The sequence below is a fragment of the Pezoporus occidentalis genome, unplaced genomic scaffold, assembly GCF_034315485.1.
Source record: "Pezoporus occidentalis ecotype Australia unplaced genomic scaffold, CSIRO_AGI_Poc_V1 ctg75, whole genome shotgun sequence".
Classification (NCBI taxonomy): Eukaryota; Metazoa; Chordata; class Aves; order Psittaciformes; family Psittacidae; genus Pezoporus; species Pezoporus occidentalis.
In genome coordinates, this window is record NW_026916104.1 from 2,728,921 (window position 1) to 2,749,552 (window position 20,632).

The 20,632-nt window shown below is 39.5% G+C and overlaps 1 protein-coding gene across 1 annotated transcript; it reads left to right on the plus strand.

The window, feature by feature from the left end:
• Positions 1-15,152: 15,152 nt before the first annotated feature.
• Positions 15,153-16,057, plus strand: LOC134155177 (C-C motif chemokine 3-like). The gene is given in 4 exon segments (XM_062602087.1): positions 15,153-15,386; positions 15,389-15,472; positions 15,704-15,812; positions 15,912-16,057. Coding segments are annotated over 4 exon segments (354 nt in total). The 5' UTR covers positions 15,153-15,316; the 3' UTR covers positions 16,003-16,057.
• The last annotated feature ends 4,575 nt before the right edge of the window (positions 16,058-20,632 follow it).

Here is a 20,632-nt window from a genome sequence, read left to right on the forward strand (position 1 = left end):
AAATAATAAGAATATGAAGTCAATAGTACTCATGAATAGTAAATAAATTATTAATTTCTTATTGATTATGAATGCTTTGCATCTTGTCACACTAAATGGTATTCAAATTGCCCCAGCAGGTAGAAAGAACTGACTTAGAGGAAGGAATAAGATTTTTCACAATACACATTTAGGATATCTTTTACATCATTATTTTTATATTTTGAAGTTCATAAATTGATGATAACATTATCCCCTGAAGTACTCATATTGTAAGCAGATTTTGCATTTAAAAGTGTAATCCTGTGATGTTTTCTTATGTTATGGGAGATGCAGTCTGCGTAAGACATGAGTCCATAAATGGGCTGGAAAAGTGAAGGATCAAAACTAGAACTCCTGCAGAAAATATTAATGTCTTTTCCAAATAAACATTTGTCAGATTTTTTTCAAGCATTTCTTACTAAAAGAATGTGATAGATATAAATGCAAGGTAAATAATGTGACTGAAAGGTTTTAGGAAGATTGAAACGATGCAGTGGCTATCTACACAGAAATAAATTTTAATCTGTTTAATTTCCTTATACCTGGATAATGCAGGACCTTGAGCAAGGGTGTATAGGAAGTGACTTTCAGCTTTTCAGAGAATTCTTTATTTGCAAGGTTCCAACATTTTCACTTCGATTAAAGGCTGGAAATTTATATGGGAGTTCTGAAAGTCACTAGGTAGAGTCTTGATGAACAGGTTCAGAATCAACAGCAGAGAATACATTTGAATGCTCTCTTATGGGACTCAAGACATTTCACTTTTGAAAATCAGTTGCACTGGAAAGTAGCTGTTAGAAACTTGTCAACCATTCGCTAGTAATTTTAGAACAGCTAGTCCATTCACCAGGTTTTAATGACCATAATCTCCCACTGAATAATACTCTACTATCCTTACTACTGTAATTTTTTTTTGCTTCTATAAAATACTTTCTCTTAAGATTTTTTGAATAGTTTGTTCATGTGTGTTTGTCTCAATTTGTAAATCCTTTGTAGTTTGGAAGGTCTGGTTTGTTGGGTTTGGGGTGTTGGTTTTTTTTTTGCAGAAAGCAGCTAAAAAAATATTTACAATTAATTAAAATATGATTATCTAAAAATGTAACATTTGTAAATTTTAAGTGAAGGAAAAGCAAGATTTCCAGAGCACATGCTAAGTGTAAGCCATTCTGATACTGTAATAGGGATACACTGTATAAACGTGTCTGGCCAGGATGGCTATGCTACATTTGCCTAGAAAACAGCTCCGCTTAACGTACTGCTTTTACAAAACTATTCCTCCTCTTATAAAAATCCTGTAACTTAAAATTCCACATGATATACTAATACTTTTAATAGTTCAAGAGAAGAGCTTGATACTAGCCTTGAAATCAATAAAGGACTGTGATCTTGGTCATTTTGGTGGTGTATCACAGGAACATGAAGGAACAGAGTTATTAATTCTTTCTTCTAAGATTAAACGTAATTGGTTTAAAAAGATAATCATTCCTTTGTTTGAGATTTATTCATTTCTTATGAAATGCTAACACATTTTTCTGCAGTCTGACAAAGTGTATGGTCTCTTATCCTCATTTCCCAGCGGTTAAATACTTTGTTAATTAATAAAGTATTATACTAGCACTTAGTGTCTGCATTTAACTGTGGAAGGATTTTATTCAGATTATATTGTCTGCTTTATTTTTGCATTAATTACAACCTTTTTCTGTGATGTTGTCATAAGAGAATTGTCATCATGAGTACAGAGGGGAGTACAGGGGGCTTTTTTGGATTATTTTTGTTTGACTATTCTGAAATAAAGCCTGTTACATATTATTATTGATGCTATTAACCTGGATGTTTAATTGTTTACTGAGAATGATATCAATTGCAAATTCAACTTTTTTTTTCTGCTTCTTAATTGTTTACAGATATGCTCTGAAATACATCCTTATCTGTATATAAGTATTTGCTAAATAGCATGTACAGATAGCAAATATGGAACCTCATTGTGTTCTGTAGGAGTCGGGTCATATAAGCCTGTACATTGGAACAGATGACATTTGTAAATATAGTCAAAACAAATCTAGGAGTGACCTGGTGAGTCAATGTAAATTGAGCCATGTTTTAAATAATTATATTGCAATTAATTAATGTTTTTTCTTCCCCACTTTCTAGTGATTCTGCCGAGCAGCTGATATACTGGTACTGAATGAAAAGTCAAGTTTTCTATTTAACCTCTTAGTACACTGAGCTTGATTTCACTAGTTTCAAATAAAAGGCTATCTAAAGACACAGTTTATTTTTAAAACACTGTCAGTAAGCATAGCAAAGATAATTTTTATGTGTGCTTAGTTTAAAATGTCTCAAGTACTGAAGATATGTTAAAGGAGTTTCCAAAGTAGAGCTTAGCCCAGGTGCACTATTTCATGACTCAGAGGGCAAATAACTATTGATGGTCTATCATTCTACCACCCAGGGCTGTTTTTTATAATTGCATCTATTTCCTGCGTGTCTAAAAAAATAAAGACTAATCTGCATGTACTAAAACTGATGACCCATATATCATTATCTGCTACTAGGACATGATACCCAGCAGTCCTCATGTATCCACACAATGATAACACAGTAGACTAAATGGCAGCCTCTGCTCATAGATGTCCAACCCTAGAAGAACTGAAGGTCTGTAAACAGGGATCAAGGTGCATTGGCAAAGATACCTGCAAAAGCCTATGCGACACCTTCCCACAGTGTGCCAAGGCCTATCTAGACCTCTTTGCTGCTGCTGCTGCTGCTGCTTATACTGCAACTTTAACTGCTGCTTTTATTTCAGCTTCAACTAGAAAAATAGGTGAAAAAAGGAAATGGCAAAAAATATGGATGCACCTGCAACAATGTTACAGCACATAACACCTCCTCCATCTAAATATTGGTATGTTTATTTGCTTCACTGACCTCACTCAAATGAAACTCTGAACTGAGTGTTAGAGCCAGGTAAGTTCAGTCTTGGGAAGTCCTCTCTGGCAATGTTTACAAAAATGACATTGATCTAGTGTATTTAAAGGTAGAATATATTTGTTTCTTTTTCTGAAAGGTCATTTTGGCTCTTGAGTGCTTATTGAGTTTAGGAGGCTACAGATTGAAGAAGCTTTCAAAGGTGACAACTACACCAGCATTTTTTTTCAGATTAGGAGTATGCTTTTGTAGCGAATTTCCCCAAAACTCCCATTTACTGTGCCTTTGCCTGCATTTTGGAGTGCTTCAAACTTTCAGATGGAACTAAATTGGAAACTGTTCTCCCTAGTGCTCATGCACTCTCAACAGCTGTTCAGGCACAGGACACACACATGTTGATGTCAGATGTTTAACATCGGCTGGCTTGTTTCACAGATCTGTTCCGAATGTATGACACTATATGCTAATATATATATAATATATGTGCTAATATATATGCTTAGCCAACAGCATAGCTTGGACGATCTGCTATGAACTGGATACACACATTGCATGAAATAAGAATTCCATCCTCACAAAACCTTGCCACTTGCTCCAAATGGGAAATCAGTATTACAGAAAGGCTCTTAATCTTCTCCTGTTACTCAAGATGATTAGTGGCCCTTGAGAAGATGACATGTATAATATCTCCCCTGTGCTTGAACAGTTCCCACTTTTCTGGGGTACAGCCTGTGATGCTGGAGCCTTTCTTCAGTCTGAAAGCTGCCTGCCTCTGATGGCATCTTTCTACCAGCTGCTCCTTCTTCATCTCCTTGGAAAGACTGCTAAAGCTATAAGGCAATGCAGAAGACATAGGTAAGACTGACAACTACCAAGAGGGAGTTGATCAACTAACAAAAAAAAAAAAACAACACCCCACCTGCCTTTTTTCATTGATGAAAGAAACAGGTGCATAAGGGCAGCTTTACTCCTCTACATCAGTGGTATTGACTGAAATGGCTGCTTGAAAGAAAACTAAACCTACCCAAAACAGAACAAAGGTGATCTTCAGTTAGAAATCTTAATATTTCTGTGGTACAGAACTGAGGAAAACAGAATGTGTTTGTTCTTTGAAATGAAGTCTTTTTTTTGACTACTGTGAAATGTTTAGAGTAACCAGCAGACAGGTATTAGCAACTTTTCTAGATAAGCAGGAATATTTGTCATTAAGCATGTTAAAATCTGATACTAACACATTGCTACCTTTAAAGTGGAACATTTTTCTTTATAAACCTCTAAATATTTTGATAGCTATCAGCTGCCATTCATTTAAGGACAGTGATGTAACATGGCTGGAATTTCAGAAGCAAATCTGCAGAACCTATTATATTTTTATAATATATTTGGAAACTTTCCAATTCACACTGTCAGTATTAAGAATAAGATGGGTAGTACCATTTGACTATTTTTTGATAATGTAGTTTAACAGTTTGTTTGGAAGGCCCTGGGCAATTTGATTAGTGCTGTTTGATGGAGCAGTGTCATCAGCATGAAGTGGAACAGTTCTGCTTATAAGTGTCTGGCAGGAAATCCGAGTTTCTGAGCATCACACAGGCATAAGCAATAAACAACATGTTATTGTACATTCTATTTTATATGTTTATAGCTGAAGAAAATTAATAATGCATGAGCATCCAATAGGTTTCCATAAGACTCTGCCTTCAAAATAAAAATACAAATTACAGCCTGTGGTAGTATAAATGTCTGTACTTTATATCTGTGAGCACACTTTCATGTCTCTTGAGGCAACAAGAACCTGGACTGAATTCTGGCCTTGCTGAAGTCAGAGCTCCACTAGACTCAGATGTGCCAGCATCTCACCCTAGTCTGTAGTGGTGAATTGTGGCAATGTTGCAGCTCTGGAGACTACATCAGGTGCTGCTGCTAGGCAGTGCAGATGGAGAAGCAAGCTCTTTGTAATGCTCAGCTGCCCTTTTGTTCTCCCATGTTGAGGCTCTATAACAGATATTGTGTAGACCTTCCTGCATCAGAAGATGTATATGAATTCAGAGTTCCCTGTGCTCAGACTCTGAAAGGTTGCCCCTTTCTGGAGATTTCTGCCAAAAGAAGTATTACAGGTCATTAATCATTTGAAGTTGCATTAGAAGAAGGGCAGAGGTGCAATAGGGCTGTTACTTTTCAGCTATGTGTGGATAGTGGCTGCCACTAAGCATGCTTTTTTTGGTCCTGAACTGTTACAAATGCATAACTAGCTGGGCATGCTAGTTTCCATGACAGGACCATTGCATGGACACTGCTTATCTGAAACTTTGGGGTAAGATTTATTGGTTGAATATTGAAACAAAGAAACACCTCAGAACTGAGCATTACAACTCAATGAACTAGTTAACATTGTTACCAGAGTAATTCAAAGTATTTTCAACATGCATCTTTGCAGATGAATCTTTTTTGGTGTTTGTTTTTTTATGAGATGGAGCTTGAAAGAGCATGAGTGCTTAAGGCTATTTGCTGCTTTTTATGATACAGCTGCAAATAGAGTTTAAATCATAGGTGTTTATCTACAAATTCTTGGATGATATACCATTGAATTGATCAAATATGGTTTTTCACTTTGCCTTACCCAGTTTCTATAGACAGCTGTAGTTGCATGGCCAGGGATGTGGGTCTGAGAAGTGTAAATATTACAGTACACAACCAAAGTTGGGATGAAATTGCTTAGAGTACGTAAATCAGTGTTGTAAGGAAACAGACAAAATCACAATTAGGGTAACACTGGAGCTCTGTGAATGGGTGATACCTAGTGTAGGGGGTCTATCAGACTTACTTCCACATTTTTTTGAACAAACATGAATAATCAAAATAACCATATTCTAGTTTAGGACTTTAAGCTGTAGATGTGGTATCTTTACTTTGAAGTGTTCTGAAACCTGATCTACTATTTCACATAAGCTAAAATAAAATAAATAAGCTCAAAAGCAAATCCATTGTCTTGAAAGTCAGCATCCTTCCCCTGCCTTTGGCAATGAACCAGTCTTGCTTGTATAACCCACCATTGTCAGAAGTCAGGAGGAATTCAAGCATTCTTGGTGTTTTATAATAACGTTCATTTTCACTTCACAAGAACTAAGCTCAGGGGAATTCCTTAGAATATTTTTTTAGAACTCAACAATTTTTAGCTGGAAGCTGGGAGACCCAGAGGTTTATTTTCATTTCTTGTGTTTGATTACATAGAGTGACACCTGATGGCTGTATAGAAAATTGTCTTGCAAACTAAAGGGATTCTTCTATTAATCTCAGCCACCTGGACAGCGCAGAATTTACCATTTCCTTAGGTGATTCTTGTTTAACACACCCTTAGTGAAACACTGCCACTGATTGCCTGGAAAGGCAGTGGTGTCTTCAGTAGGTTAAAGTAAAATGTAAAAGGTTATAAATGGAAATAAGGGGGGCTTGTGTCTAGGTAGCTATTGGTCTAGGTGACTATTCTGTTCCCTGCTTTTCTACAGTTTGTTGGTTTTTTTGGTTCTTGTGATTTCTTTATAGAAGAGAATTTTGGATTAAAGATCTCAAGGAGAAGAAAATCTACAACTTCCATCTGTAAGTTATTCTTGTGTTTATGTATCTTTGAGGTTAAAAAAAATATATGTGTTATCTCATCTGTTTAGTTTCTCCTTCCACAAAGTTTCTGTTCTTGGCTAATAATTCCAGAACATAGACATGATCATGTCAGTTTTTGGAAAACATTGTTCACTCAAAGCGATCTTGGGTGTGTGGGTAACTTGCTAGGGATTTTCACTGAAGAATAGAATTTCTCCTGCTCCTGTGCTCCTGCTGGTAGGAGCAAAGGCTTTATAATATAATGCACTTCTGGTTTGTTTCCATGTTCACATTTGGTCTCAGTGGCTATGCACCCAAAGTTCACCCTTACGTGTCTCTTCCATATGATAAATAAATATTTACTGGGGACAAAGTAGCAGTTCCAATCAACATTGAATCTTTAGTCTAACATACTCATTTTACGGATTTAGCTTCATCAGAAGGAGACAATAAAGGTCAAAAATAAGGGAATAAATTGCAAAACCCGGTTAGATTAGTTTTGATGTGGTTAAAAGTCTGACAGTTTGTATTTAATAAGATAGATTAAGCTCTTATGCTTTTATTTATCATGTTATTTACAATAAGACTTGTTTCTTATTATTGAAACAGTATTTTCTAATGTCTTTAGCCAATTTAAACAAGGAATGGACAGGAGACCATTTAACAATGAGATTACTTTAAAAGAAAACTGTTGAATTCACTGGAAAATACTTGGTCAAAACTTATTAGCTATGTTTCATTGTCACAAGAGAAAAAAATCAAGAACCCTTTGTATATAAAGTATAATATGTTCAGTAGGGTCATGCTTTTACATGAATGTTTTTCATGCGTTTCTTAATTTGTAAAGTTTCTATAAGTAACTGTGCAAAAGCTTTTATGGTAATATATAGATCTGCCACAATGTTAAAGATTTAGATTACTTAAGAGTGAAAGCAAACAATCAAAATTAGGAGGGACAAAGCAAAGCAGAGTCTTAGAAAAAAAGCTGCCTTTATAGCTCATCAGTGTAAATTTCTTGTCAAAATGCTCCTTGAACTAAGTAAGGGTTACTTATTCATATGAACACCTGACTTATAAAATCAATCAAGCGCTGATATCAAAGATGTCTGGCTTTTGCATCTATTCAGGTTGATGCTTCCATTAACTTAACTTCATACTCTAACAGCGTATTTCATTTCTAAATACGCTGTGTATAACTCATTAACATCAGAACCCCAACAGTAATTGCCTGAAAGTGAGTAAAGAAAATCGGAAAAGATGAAGAGCTGAATTACCACTTAATGAAAGAAAAAAATACAGACAGACATTTAAATTGACTGCCATGCAGTAGCATGTCTCTTCTCTATGGAAAACATTCAGACTGCATTTACAGTTTGTGTTGAGATATTTTAAAATGTGTTAAGTAATATTAAAAGGTACTTAAAAACTCAATGTACTCCTATATGGAAATTTACTCAGGAATTATGCTTGCTAATGACCTTTTTTTGTGTTAACAATATATGTAAAGAACATAAAATATTGTAATGTCAGCCTTTGGAAAGGTCTTAAAAATGAAGTAAAACTCAATTTTGAGAAGGTATATCACAAATCTATTTTTTAGAACACTTCATTTCAGACAAAGAAAAAGCATAATTTTTATTATCTAATTGCCTTTCAGTGGCTGAAGTCTTCTGAGTCAAAGATAAAATTCAGACTGTGCTTGCGCATGTTTCTTACTTTTGGTCACAGTGTGATAGCAGAGATGCCTTTTCTGAACAGTCTGTCAGTGTGGCTCCACTGGCCATAATGGTCTTCACCTGGTGCAGATCAATAAAGCTCCATTTGCCTCAGTGCAGCTGGATTAATTTCCAGCAGCTGTGGAGCTGGCTGGGTGAGCATTATGGAGACAGGCAGACAGCAGCTTTAAATATTTTAACATTGTGAAGGTGAGAATAACTTTGTCAGTTTAGCAAGCTATTGTCATAAACAGTTGATTTGATGGTTATAGTGAAGCAAAAAGGTTTTTTGGTTTTTTTTTTTGTGCTATTAGAATTTGGGTTGAGACATTGTTCATTAACTGCTGGATTTGGAGTGTAAGCTAACTGTTTAGTTACTAACTGTGCGGTTCATATTGATTCCTTTTGTGCTTTGACTCCGCTTTGTGCCAGTGTTGTCACACTAGTTCTTTCAAATTCCTTCAGCTAGCTACTGAGGAGAAGCAGGTAATATAGCAAACTTGCATGGCTTAACTAATTCATTCACAACTTTCACAGGGACTCTTACTATGGGATGAATATTTGGTATTCTTGTCTAAGCTAGTGCTTCAGTTTAATCATAGAATCATAGAATCATTAGGGTTGGAAAGGACCTTAAGATCATCTAGTTCCAACCCCCCTGCCGTGGGCAGGGACACCTTATGCTAAACCATATCACCCAAGGCCTCGTCCAACCTGGTCTTGAACACTGCCAGGGATGGAGCATTCACAACCTCCCTGGGCAACCCATTCCAGTGCCTCACCACCCTAACAGGAAAGATGTTGTAAGATTTATTTTAAAAACACCTATGTAGACATGATCATAGTAGGAACTAAATATTTAGTATGTGCATGCCATGTATTAAGAGTTCATTGAGATGATAACTATCACTGGAAAAAACCTGCTTTATAATCAAGGTACAGAAGAATTAGCATTTAAGTAGCTAAAGAGATTAATTTCTCCCTGTAGCTTTACAGGGTACCATTCAAGGAGATTTCAGGTAGCATGATATCTTTTTGGTTTGGATTTCTCATGTGAATGAAGCTCTAAGCTTGTCAGAGACAGGAGGGGAGGAAACGCTTTTCATGGCTGCTGAAGTTATTTTGTTTTTAAATCCAGTATTTTCAAAATAATTTTCCTTTTTATCTTAGCTGTGAAATGAGGAAACAAGATATTTATTTTCACACTGCACCTGTTTCTGAGTGCCTTCCAGTCACGAACAGTATGATTCCTGTCAGGCCACTTTTCACTAGCATTGAGGGTTTTTTTTCGTTTTGGAATGAAAATTACATGTAGACTTTTTTTCACAAATACTTATGTATTAAGTGTGCCAGAACTGTTCTGCATGTCTCTAGCAGCAAAAGGAAAGTTGAAGCCTGGTAAGCCTTTAATAGGAAGAAACAACAGCAGAGGTTTTCATTGTCTTCTAGACCTGCAAAAGCTTCATTTTGCTGTTTTAAATGTGCTCCAGCACATGTGTGGTTCTCTCCTTGCTCCTACCTCTACTAACTCCTTCAGTGCCTAATTGCCATTGGTGTCAGAATAAGTACTCATACTGTATCCATTTCATAAACTTTCCTTGTATTTAAATATATTTAAATACCTTGCTCTCTCATTCTTTCGTCTTGCACGCTTTCCAGAAAGCTTTCTTTGGTAGTTTCTCTACAATATCTTTTATGGCAGCTATTGAGTAACTCCATTTTAGTAAATCAGTATTGTTTATTTGCTAAGGCATGGGAATGAGAATGGGGGAAGCAAAGCTTGCTCTGCACCCTGCACCCACAGGTGTCCAGATCTTTGTGGCTCATGTATTGTGGAGTGCCATTTTGGAAGGACCTAATGGCACATCTTTCTAGTGAGAAGACAAGTCAAGTTTGTTTCTACTACTTCCATCATGCACTGTTTCTGGGCTTGTTTCCACTACTTTGTTCGTGTATGAGGCATTTTTGGAGATGGCATGGGGAACTGAGAAGGTAATACTGTTCCTGTGCCACTGCTTTTCACTGTAGACAAATGCACGCTTGGACTTGTGCTAAAGGGTACCAGGGAAACAGGATTTGTCCCTCAACACAGACTAGGCTTATGTCCAAATAACTTGTCTGCTATGAGTGTGAGCTCAAGCATAAGGTTGGATTCATGCTTAAAATCAATCCTGAAGTAGCCATAGTAACCACTCAGCTAGCAGAGCTGAGTTTGCAAGAGGTACTTTGTACTCCTAAAGTGTAAGCACCATTTATAGTACCTTTTCTTTGTTGGTAGGACTTGCATGTATGCATCATGAGTTACTTTCTTCTGAGAAGAGTCTTGACATCAAAAGACTAATAATTCATTTTACAGGAGGTAAAATTCCACAACAAGTGAAATAGTAAAAATCAGCACTTAAAGAAAAAAAAACTTAATCTGCCCATCTGCCAAATAAAAAACCCAAACCCTCACTATGAAGCTTATATAAAATTCCTTACAGCATTCAGTAATCTTAAATTGAAAACACAGGCCACAAATTTTAGTTCACAAGTCAGGGACCTGTTAACTCTTGTTTTCATTATCATCTGCTATTTGTTTTATATGCACACATATATTTTAATCTGAATGTCCAAATGTCTCATAAGTACTTAGATAAATAAGACTCTTGCCTCTAGGAAAACAGTCTAATAAGGAACAAAGTGATTAAGATGAACAAAAAAGAGAACAGAAAGGAGACTGTAGCTAACAGAAATGGGATCCTGCTGCTATCTGTGTTCTATGACATTTTTTTCTTAATTCTGATTTTGCCAGATATTAATTGATAATTCTGTTATTTCTGACTGCACGAACATGTCAGTTGTAGTTGGCTGGGCTTTATTTCTGGACATACCTTTGTCATGATGCTTAGAAGAGGTCAGGTTCCAAACAAATAGTTATGTGGTCGATTTAGGAAGAGAGAAAATATAGAAGAATTTGAAAATGTTAAAGGAGCAAACGTCATTAGTAGAACAGCAAATACATGCCAGTGTGCCTGCATAATGCAAAAAGTATAAGATAAAAGTGGGTTGCAGAGGAGGGGGGGACTTGTAAAGAGACCTTTCAGGTAAGGACAAAATGGAAGTATAATCAGTAAATGAAGGTTTGTGTCGTGTGTTTATGTATTCTGCTAACACAGGGAGTTGCCCATAGATGCTTTGACTTGCAGTGTGGAGGTGCTAAGGCTCCATTTGCTACTTTAGTAAGGGTATCAGATTGGAAAGATGACCTCAAGATACCAGAGACCTTCATAGGTCCCAGCCAGATATTGCTTGCTGTATGGTAGTGATTAAGCTATGGAGTCATGAGCCACTCCTTGTACGTGGAGCACAGTAACCATTTCTGTGGATGCAGAATGATTAAGGACCAAAGAGACTAGAGTTTTTACCCTATTTAATATCTCAGACACTCATTTCTCCTTCACCCCAGGTTATGTTCACTAGGTCTCCTATTTCGTATTGGGAAGTTGGCTGGAGGTTCAGGTGGATCAGGTATGAAGGCTTGTTGTTCTGTGGTGTGTAATTGCTTTCAACTATCAGCCCTGGAAGTCACCAGCCAAGGTCCCGGAGGCCATTCCCCTGCTGCTTGTCTCTATCCATTCCTTGATCTAGAGGGGTTTCCCTCACTTCTAGGATCTTTCCTCCAGTCAGGACCCTTTTCACATTCTCTCTGGGCACCCAGACCCCCAGTTTTCCCAATCTAAATCTATGTGCAGAAGTACAAGACATATTCAGCCTCCTAATGGGGAGGTCACTTTTTTGTTAGTTCAGGGGTCATCAAAATTTAGACACAGCCAGTACAATTTGCAGCTACTAAGTATCCCAGAATCATTTAAGTTGGAAGTGATCTCCCAAGATCATGTAGTCCAAGCTCCCTGCTCAAGCAAGGTTACTTGATAGCAGATTATTCTAAGACAGTGTGAAGTTGGATTATTAATATCTCCGATGATAGAGACTCCACAACCTCTTTGGGAAACCTGTTCCAGTGTTTGGCCACCCTTAAAATAAAAAAGGGTTTTTTTCTTCCACTGAGATGGAATTCCATACGTCTTTAGTGTGTGTCCATGGCCTCTTGACCTATCATTGTGTACTGAGAAAAGTCTTCTGCATTCCCTCCCACTGCGCATTTGTACACGTTGACAGGATTTCCCCATCCCTCCATTGCCCATCTCTCAAGCCTTTTATCCAGGATGAACAGTATAATTTCTCTTGGCCTCTAATCATGTGTCATGTACTCCAAGCTTGAATGTAGTTTTAGACTGGGTTTGCTCTGGTAAATTCTTTTCTTGTGTTTGGGAGTCAAGATCTGGAATCAGCAGTGCATGTGTGGCCTTACCACTGTGAGCAGAATTGCCCCCTCAACCTGTTGGCAATGTTATTCCTGGTGCATAGTGTTGGCTGAGGATACAGAGGCATGTTGATGGCTCACGGTCAGCTTGTCCACCAGTACCCCAAGGCTGCTCTCTGCAGAGCTGCTCTCCAGCTGACTGCACTCACCCCCCACTCTTCAGGGTGTAATGGTTATTTCTCCTCTCATGCAGGACTTGCCATTTCCCCTTATTTAACATCATGATGTTCCTGTCAGCTCTTTCTCCAGCATGTTGAGGTTCCTCTGAACTGTAACACAGTTATCTGGTGTATCAGCCACTCTTCCCAGTTTTGTACATTTGGAAAATTTCTGATGGTGCAATCTATCCCGTCATCCATATCATGAAGACTTATTCATTAAGAAGTTAAGTATTATTGGCTACAATACCATAGTGACACACTAGAGTATTGTCACTATCAGTCACACTACTAGTGACTGACCTCCAACTGGACTCAGCTGCTGGCTGCAGTCTTAAGAGGTAGGCTTGTTCCTGAGAGTTCAAAACTTTAGCTCTTGATACTCACACAGGTGTACACCCAGTTACCTTACACATGTTGGTATTCACAGTTTAAGCTGCCTTTTTTTTTCCTGTAAGTTTCTAAACCACCTCTAAAAAGGAAAGATCTCCACTTGTCTGATTATTTCAGTGTCTTTTCTTGTTCTCATGTTCTGAAATATAAATCGCCAATTTCGCAAGGTATCCTGTAGAGATGAGAACAAGCCCTGCTCAGCACTACTTCATGCAAACACTTGTGCTGCAGTTGCATTGCAAGAGTAGATTATAGCCTTGCTATTGTCAGCCGTCAGACTTCAGTAATTGGTATATTTGTATTGTTCTTCCTGTTACGTCTAATTGGTGACCTGTGCTTTGTGTTACACAGAGTGAACTCCTGTTATTCTGTTGTCACTCTTCATATTACTCCTGCCTTAAAATCAGCCTATTTCTTTTTGTGTGACTCTCTTGTCCTTCTCCATGGTAAATAGATGTTGGCACTTAAGTTGCTGGATAAAGTTACCAGAACCGGTTGTTTAAAAGGCCAAATTAGACTGAATTTTCAACTCTTTGTCTTGCATAGTGGCAAAGCAGTTGCAGTGAGTATACCGTGTTAAGTGTGCTTATATGCATCTGCATGTAAATGGAGATAATTAACCGGGGGAAGGTATCCCATGTGGCAGCTGGGAGAGGTGCGGCGGCGCTGCAGTGCGGGCGGGGAGCTCTAGGTGGGGATCGCACCACGCCAGACACCGGCACCAGAACATCTCGGTCCCGGAGGGTCAGGAGAAACCCGAAGTCCAACAGTCTAGCCTTACACATGAAGAACGTGTGAGCAGCAGGCAAAAGATTCTGACGGTCTTCATCCTGGCTGAAAGAACACCCTGAGCAGTGTAATAATAAAAATCCGCGTGTAGCTGTTTTTTAACTCAACCCCACTAATCCTACTTAACTAGTGAGCATTGCAACAATTCAGTTAAGAAAAGCTAGTAGGTATGTGTGATAGGAAGTTAATAGTTAGGAGCTGTAATATATAACCCAAGTTTTGTTTCAAGTTGGACACTGGAATATGTGTTCGTCTTGCTGATTCTTTAATGAGCAGCTTGTTGCTGTTACTGCGTACGGACAGCCCCACTTAACAGCAAGCAGGCTGGTCCTGGGTAAGCAATGCAATTTTGCAAGTGTTCCCACTTTATACACAAAGGAAACAACTGCAGACTAAAACAAAGCTATAAAGGACCAGAAATATACAGTTGAATAACTGCAAATATGCAAGTGAAACAAAAAGGTCTCTATAACCTGGGGTTTATACTACCATGCATTCAGCAAGGGTAGAGTAAATGTTCCTCTTAGTAGGACTCGCCGCACAATCTTGTGGGAGCAGTGAGAAGGTGTCTCCTGATAGCTCTTGATGAGGAGAGCAGGGATTTTCTGCCAGATGAACACATCCTTGTAGCAGCAAGCGCTATAGGGGCTGTGGACTGAGAGGAGGCAAAAGGGGTTGGTGCGTTCCCACCCCTGGCACAAGGGATGTGGGGGTACAGGTGGGACTCTCTTGCTCCCTTCTCCTACAAGGGGTCCCCTCTCACATCCCTGGCAGTGCTTCTTTGCTCCAGGTTAGGAACCCCCTGTTTCCCTGCCCATGGAGGGCTTATTACCTATCTCCCTAGCCTGGGTGCCAGGTCTGAAGCTCTGTATCCCTGCTGTGACCAGGGGAGCAGGGTGAGAAGGGCCGTTTGAGCCAAAATTGGGGCTAAGCTGGGAGCTTTCTCCTGGCAGTGGTCTTCTGCCAGCAAGAGCAGCAGAACCTGGGGGTGTCCATCCACAGAGCAGCTCCTGAGCCCCGCAAGATGGCGATGCTGCAAAGCAAATCTCTGCCTGGAGCTTGCCTGCTTTGGATTGCCGCTGGGGCTCTGGCCGTGGAGCTTTGTGCCCCAGCCTGGCTAATGGCCGGTGGGGGATCCTTGCAGCAGTGGCAGCGTTGGGTGCCCCAAACCTCACAGCACCAAATAGAATCTGAAAGGTGCAGCCCCATGGCCAGCGCTTCCCTTTCTGCGGTTTCCTTCTCCAGCTCAGCAAATCCGCGTGCTCTGACATAATTTCCCTGCTATCGTGGACTCATTTTCTTTCCTTGAAACCCCGCGCGGGCCCCGCGGCCGGGGAGGAAAGGAGGGCATGGCCGCAGGGCCGAGCACTGTGCAGAGCCCTGCAGAGCCCAGCTCCAACCCTGCTCGCAGATCCCTCAGCTCCACAGCACCATGAAGGTCTCCGCAGCCGCTCTGGTCGCTCTCCCCCTCGTGGCCGCCCGCTCCCCATCTGAGGCCCATTTCGGTGAGCCTGGCATCGCTGCATCCTCCCTGGGGCTCATTGTGCCATTGCTCTATAGGAGCTGCTGGGGCAGACTGAGCGCTCCATCCCCATCAGCAGGGGGAGAGCTGGGAGCAGGAGGCCAACGCTGGGACCCAGGAAATAGCACGCAAGAGGGGACATGGGAGATGGCAAATCCTCCGAGAACCCCTGTGCCTGGGGTCCCCCCAGGGCTCTCTGTCTCTGCCCTCACAGATGGTGTCCCCACCATGTGCTGCTTCACCTACCACCAACGCCCCATCCCACGGCACCTCATCACCTCTGCCTGTATCACCAGCAGCAGCTGCAGCCAGCCAGGAGTGATGTGAGCACCCCTGGGGGCTAAGGGGGCGATGGCTGGGGACCTATCGCAGGCACCCCGCTGCCCAGGCCGAGTACTTTAAGATGGGACTTGTCCTGGCAGCATGATCACGAAGAAGAAGGAGCGGTGCACAGACCCCCGGGCGGCCTGGGTGCAGGCACATCTGCAGCACTGCCAGAGCCTGAAGAACTGATCCTTCCCCACTGCCACCCGTGATGCCCCTGGCGCTTCCCCAGCCCCAGGTGCACAAGAGAATGAGCTCTGAGGCCTTTGTGCTTTGACAAGACCTGGTACGATGAGATGGAACATTGAAGTACAGGAAAGTTATACAGGCAAGCTTTTGGAGTTTGGGCCCTGATGTAGTTGTGGCAGGAATCTCAGTTGGAGCCCAGGGGATGTGGGGGTTGTGAGAAGTTCTGAGCATTGCGATTGGACTATTTACCTGGAGAGTTTCACAGTGGCCAGTGAGATTGAACATTGCACGTACATGCAGTTTAAGATAGTATCGAACAAGGGGATATAAAGGGCTTGGTGGTAAGAAATGAGGATTTGAGTCTCCGCATCAACTTGAGTCCATGCCATGAAATGCCACAGTTATTTCAAGTATTTAACTGTTTTTATCTCAGCCCACAGGTTTTATCTGTTTCCTGATTCTTTCTCATCCCACTGTGGGGGTATCTAGTTGCTGTCTGGGGTTAAATCGTGACAGTCATTTTTTGGCACTCAGTGTGGGACCTCTTTGGCATGTGTCAGCTCGTCTTCTGGTGACATTCCAAAACCTTTGCTGCCTTTGCCTTTCCCAGTCACCAATGTAGTATTATCCCCATGTAGCAATCCTGAATTGAGGATTCAGTGTGGAAGGTGATTAGATGTTAGACTAATGATAGCTTGGCTCATTAAGGAGGTAATAATTTCAAGTGAAAGACATGTTAGTTGCTGGGAGAATTTACAAGCTGCAGTATGTTTAGATGTTGCACTACAGCTTGATCCTTGTGTGTCTGGTTGCACACTTTTGGAACTTGTGTGCGTGCTTGGTAAGTAAATCATATAATAGATGGAATCTTATGATATGGTTAATAATACAGAATCCGTTCATGTGGGAAGAACAGCCATTGCTTCATTGCTTAGATTCTCTGGACCAAGCTGTTGGATGGCTAGGATGTACTTGGCATTAGAGCAGGGCTGCAATTTAATGTCTTGATTCCCCCCAGAAAGGCTCTGCATCCTTTTCTTAAGGACTTGATTAATAACCCAAAAAAAAACTGGCTATGTTTTTTCATTGTGAATAAGAAATTTCAGCCTGTTGTACCTCTTAAATTGTTTTATGCAGTGAGTGATGGGACTTCTAGGTGGATTAAAGCCATTTTTTAAGTATGTATTATATTTGTTATGCTTTTTTATTCAAATGAGAGAAGTTATCTGACACTAACAGATATAGCATGAACTTGGTTTATAACTATTTGAAGGCAGTGGCAAAGTACTGCACACACAAACATACTCTTAAGGCCAGCAACAAGGAAACTTCAAAATGGTCTGAGCACTCTAGGAATATCCTTCAGTTAATTCTTCATCTTTTAAATTGGTAATTATTTTCCTTTATAAACCATCATCTCTGGTAAATATGCAAAAGCTGCACTGAGGAAATGCATTCAGAGCCAGATGCAGAAACGGGGTCTGTGCTCTTCACGTGCTCTGCTCAGCACTTCCCTTTTGGGTGAAAAATATAAAGCATTCGCCAATTACTGTGGCTCTTTCCTGATTAGAAGAGGTCATAGACATGCCTGGTTTATTTAAGTTTGTAAGCAGTGGAGAACTTTGAGGAATTACACTGTGCACTATCTCTGACAGCAAAGGTGGCTTCAGAAGTCCATGCCCTATGAGATCTTGTGGTAGGCATCCTTGTCCCACACATCCTGCTGGCACAGGTTTTGGCAAGGTTACAAAATAACACGGATCAGAAAAGCTATACAGGTGGGAAAGAAGAAATCTGGTTTTGGAAGACCCCTCTGAATCTAGATCAGTTTCCTGACCTGATTTATGAAGCAGCTACTCAACAAATTCTACTGGGAAAACTGAGGAGTCTGAAACTCTTCTTAAACTGGTTTTGCTTGCTTTAGCCTAGTTTTCTGTTTGTTGGCAGAACTAATAGACTGCAGTATCTCTCATTTCTTTTCTGTTTTACTGTTTGTTTTTACTGCATCAGACTTTTAGATATCAAAGGAAATGTCATCAAGCTGCCCTCTGTAGGGATTTAATCCAAAGCCAATGACTGCCTCTGTTAACTTCAGTGAAGTGGGGAACAAGCTTGCTAATTTTATGTCACACAGTAATGCTGCTTTTCCTAAGGAAAACCTTGCCTTTTTTGTGCACAGTTTTTTTCAATTGACTATGAAGAATACCACTCTTACAGCACTAGAAGTCATACAGTTCCAATTTTTACCTTGTAAGCTAGATGTGAAGCTCTTTACTGACGACTGGTGCAAGAGCGTTACAAAACATTAGTCATAAGTGCTTTCAGATTAGTTTACATTGTTAGGAAATTGGTTTCTCTCTTTTAATTCAGGGTTTTAAGCAGCAGGTGGCATCCTACTTTAATATTATAGTGAACTGTAAGCTTGCTAGCATGTATTATCACCTGGTCTAGAAAGTTCTTAGAATTTCTTTTCTGCTTGTACTTGTGCAGTATTATCAAGGAGAGATTGTTTTTGCTTAAAGTAAATAGGAAAATGTGTAAATTCTGATGTGAATTCTGAAAGCATGCGAGTACCACATACTGAAAGTCCTAGTAGAAATTTTAGTTTGGAATTTGTCTTGCAAGAAGCAGACCTTTATAAACTGGGAGAGATGAGAGAAATAAAATTATTAAAACATTTTCTTAGCAGCTGGATTGGTTCCAGATCTCTCCAGTACTCACTGTGGTCTGCTCAGAGTGCCTGTGGGAAGCAAAAATAATTAACTCTGAAAATTAGATTGAAAAGCTTTTCAAGTTATGATTCAAACCAGAAAAATAAAGGAAATACAATGTTGATAACACTATTCCTTAAGTCATCTCATTCAATGTTACAAAGTGTCAGGCTATGTTCTTAAGTAGAGCCAAGTCAAGAAAAGCTCAGATGTCTGTTAGAGTTCATTTGGTGCTCAGATGTCTTAATAGAGTTCATTTGAATCGGTTCATAAACTGATGGACTGAAATAATAATGCAGAAGTAAATTTTGAGTTGTACAAGACGTCGGGGGGTGGATTACAGGACTCAGACCAGCAACTGAAGCTGATGTTGAAGATCTTAATATACTTCACCAGTATCCTCCTATTTGGATTAGCAGTCTTTATTTCAGAATCAACAGAGTTCGCCAGGGCTCCTCTGGCAGCCCCCAAAGAGGCTACTTAAACTTTTTCCTCTTTCTATTTTCTCTTTTTTCTTGTCCCTTTCCCTTTTTTTTTTAAATACGAGTGCTCACTCAGGTTCTAATGGTGACTACTCGGAGGAGGTGACATTTGAAACTCAGTGACATGAATTGGGTGAGGTACCTCTCATTTATTTATTTTAGGATCTATTTGTATGGATTTGTGCCAGGACAGATTTACCTAACAGCTGCTCATTTTCTTTCTAATACGATAATTGAATCATGCTGAAAAGGAAGAATACTCAGTGTTTTAATGATTTTGTGTATCTGGCCCTTGTGATGAAAATAAGCAGCTTTTATAATATTCAAAATTACATGGGTGCTCAATGTAAAAATATTTCATTTACTGACTAATCTTTCCTCTTTAAGCTGATTGCTTAAATTTTGCATGGGAGAGCAGCTCTGTTTTAATAGATGGTTAAAGATTCAAGTCTTGTTAAATGTTCCGTGAAAATATACAAAGACATAAAGGGTGTTTAAACACTATCTTGGTATAAATTTAGTGCTTAACTTCATCATAATAACTCACTTAATGTGATTCATGTACTTATGTAACCACCTGAATTTGGGCTATGAAGAAACAGCTTTATGGAAGAATTTGTATGTCACATGGTTTTATCTCAGGACATATATTTCTATAAGGAAAGCACTAGTGTAAGATGATAGGTCTTGGGCTAGTGCATCTCAAGTGGTGTGGTCTCTCCAGTCTGCTTGATTACTGATGCCTTAGTGTTACTGTTTCTTATTGAATGTGCAAGTGACATGTTTCAGAGTTTAATGCCCGTCTATATTGCAGATGAAGCCTTGCTAATGTTGTAAACAATATTCAGTGAATCAGAACAACACTCCTCAAATAAAATAATACCTTCCTTCTTGTTTATGTTCAGACCATATCTGGAAGTACTGCATTTATTTTTTTACCAAATTCAACTGCTACATAACAGTTGTTGCAACTACTTCTTTAAGATTTTAAGGAAGAATGAATTATTGGGTTAACAGCACATAAATAAAACTGTCAAGAAAAATGTATTTTTCCTTTAAAAAAAATTATTCTGTGAACATCTGAAAAATTATTTTTTATTTCTATTCCTCAAACTTTCCTTTTTGGAGTTTTGGTTCTGATTTTAAAAGCCCACCTAAACCCACATTCTAAACTTTTAAAGGTTTATCTGATCTGAGTCCATGACAACTGCAGTGACAACAATCGTATATAGATCCAGTGCAAACATACAAAACATGTTTAAATACATGGGGCTGGAAGGCTATATTGTAACTCCAGTGCTATCTGTGCAATTAGACCAGCAGAGAGCTGGAGGTTTTGTCTCTTCAGGAGCTTTAAAATACATAAGTAACCAGGTCATGCTATGGCTGGAGGCAAACATTGACCACAGTCCTGGAAAATTGTGTTGAGAGTTTAAT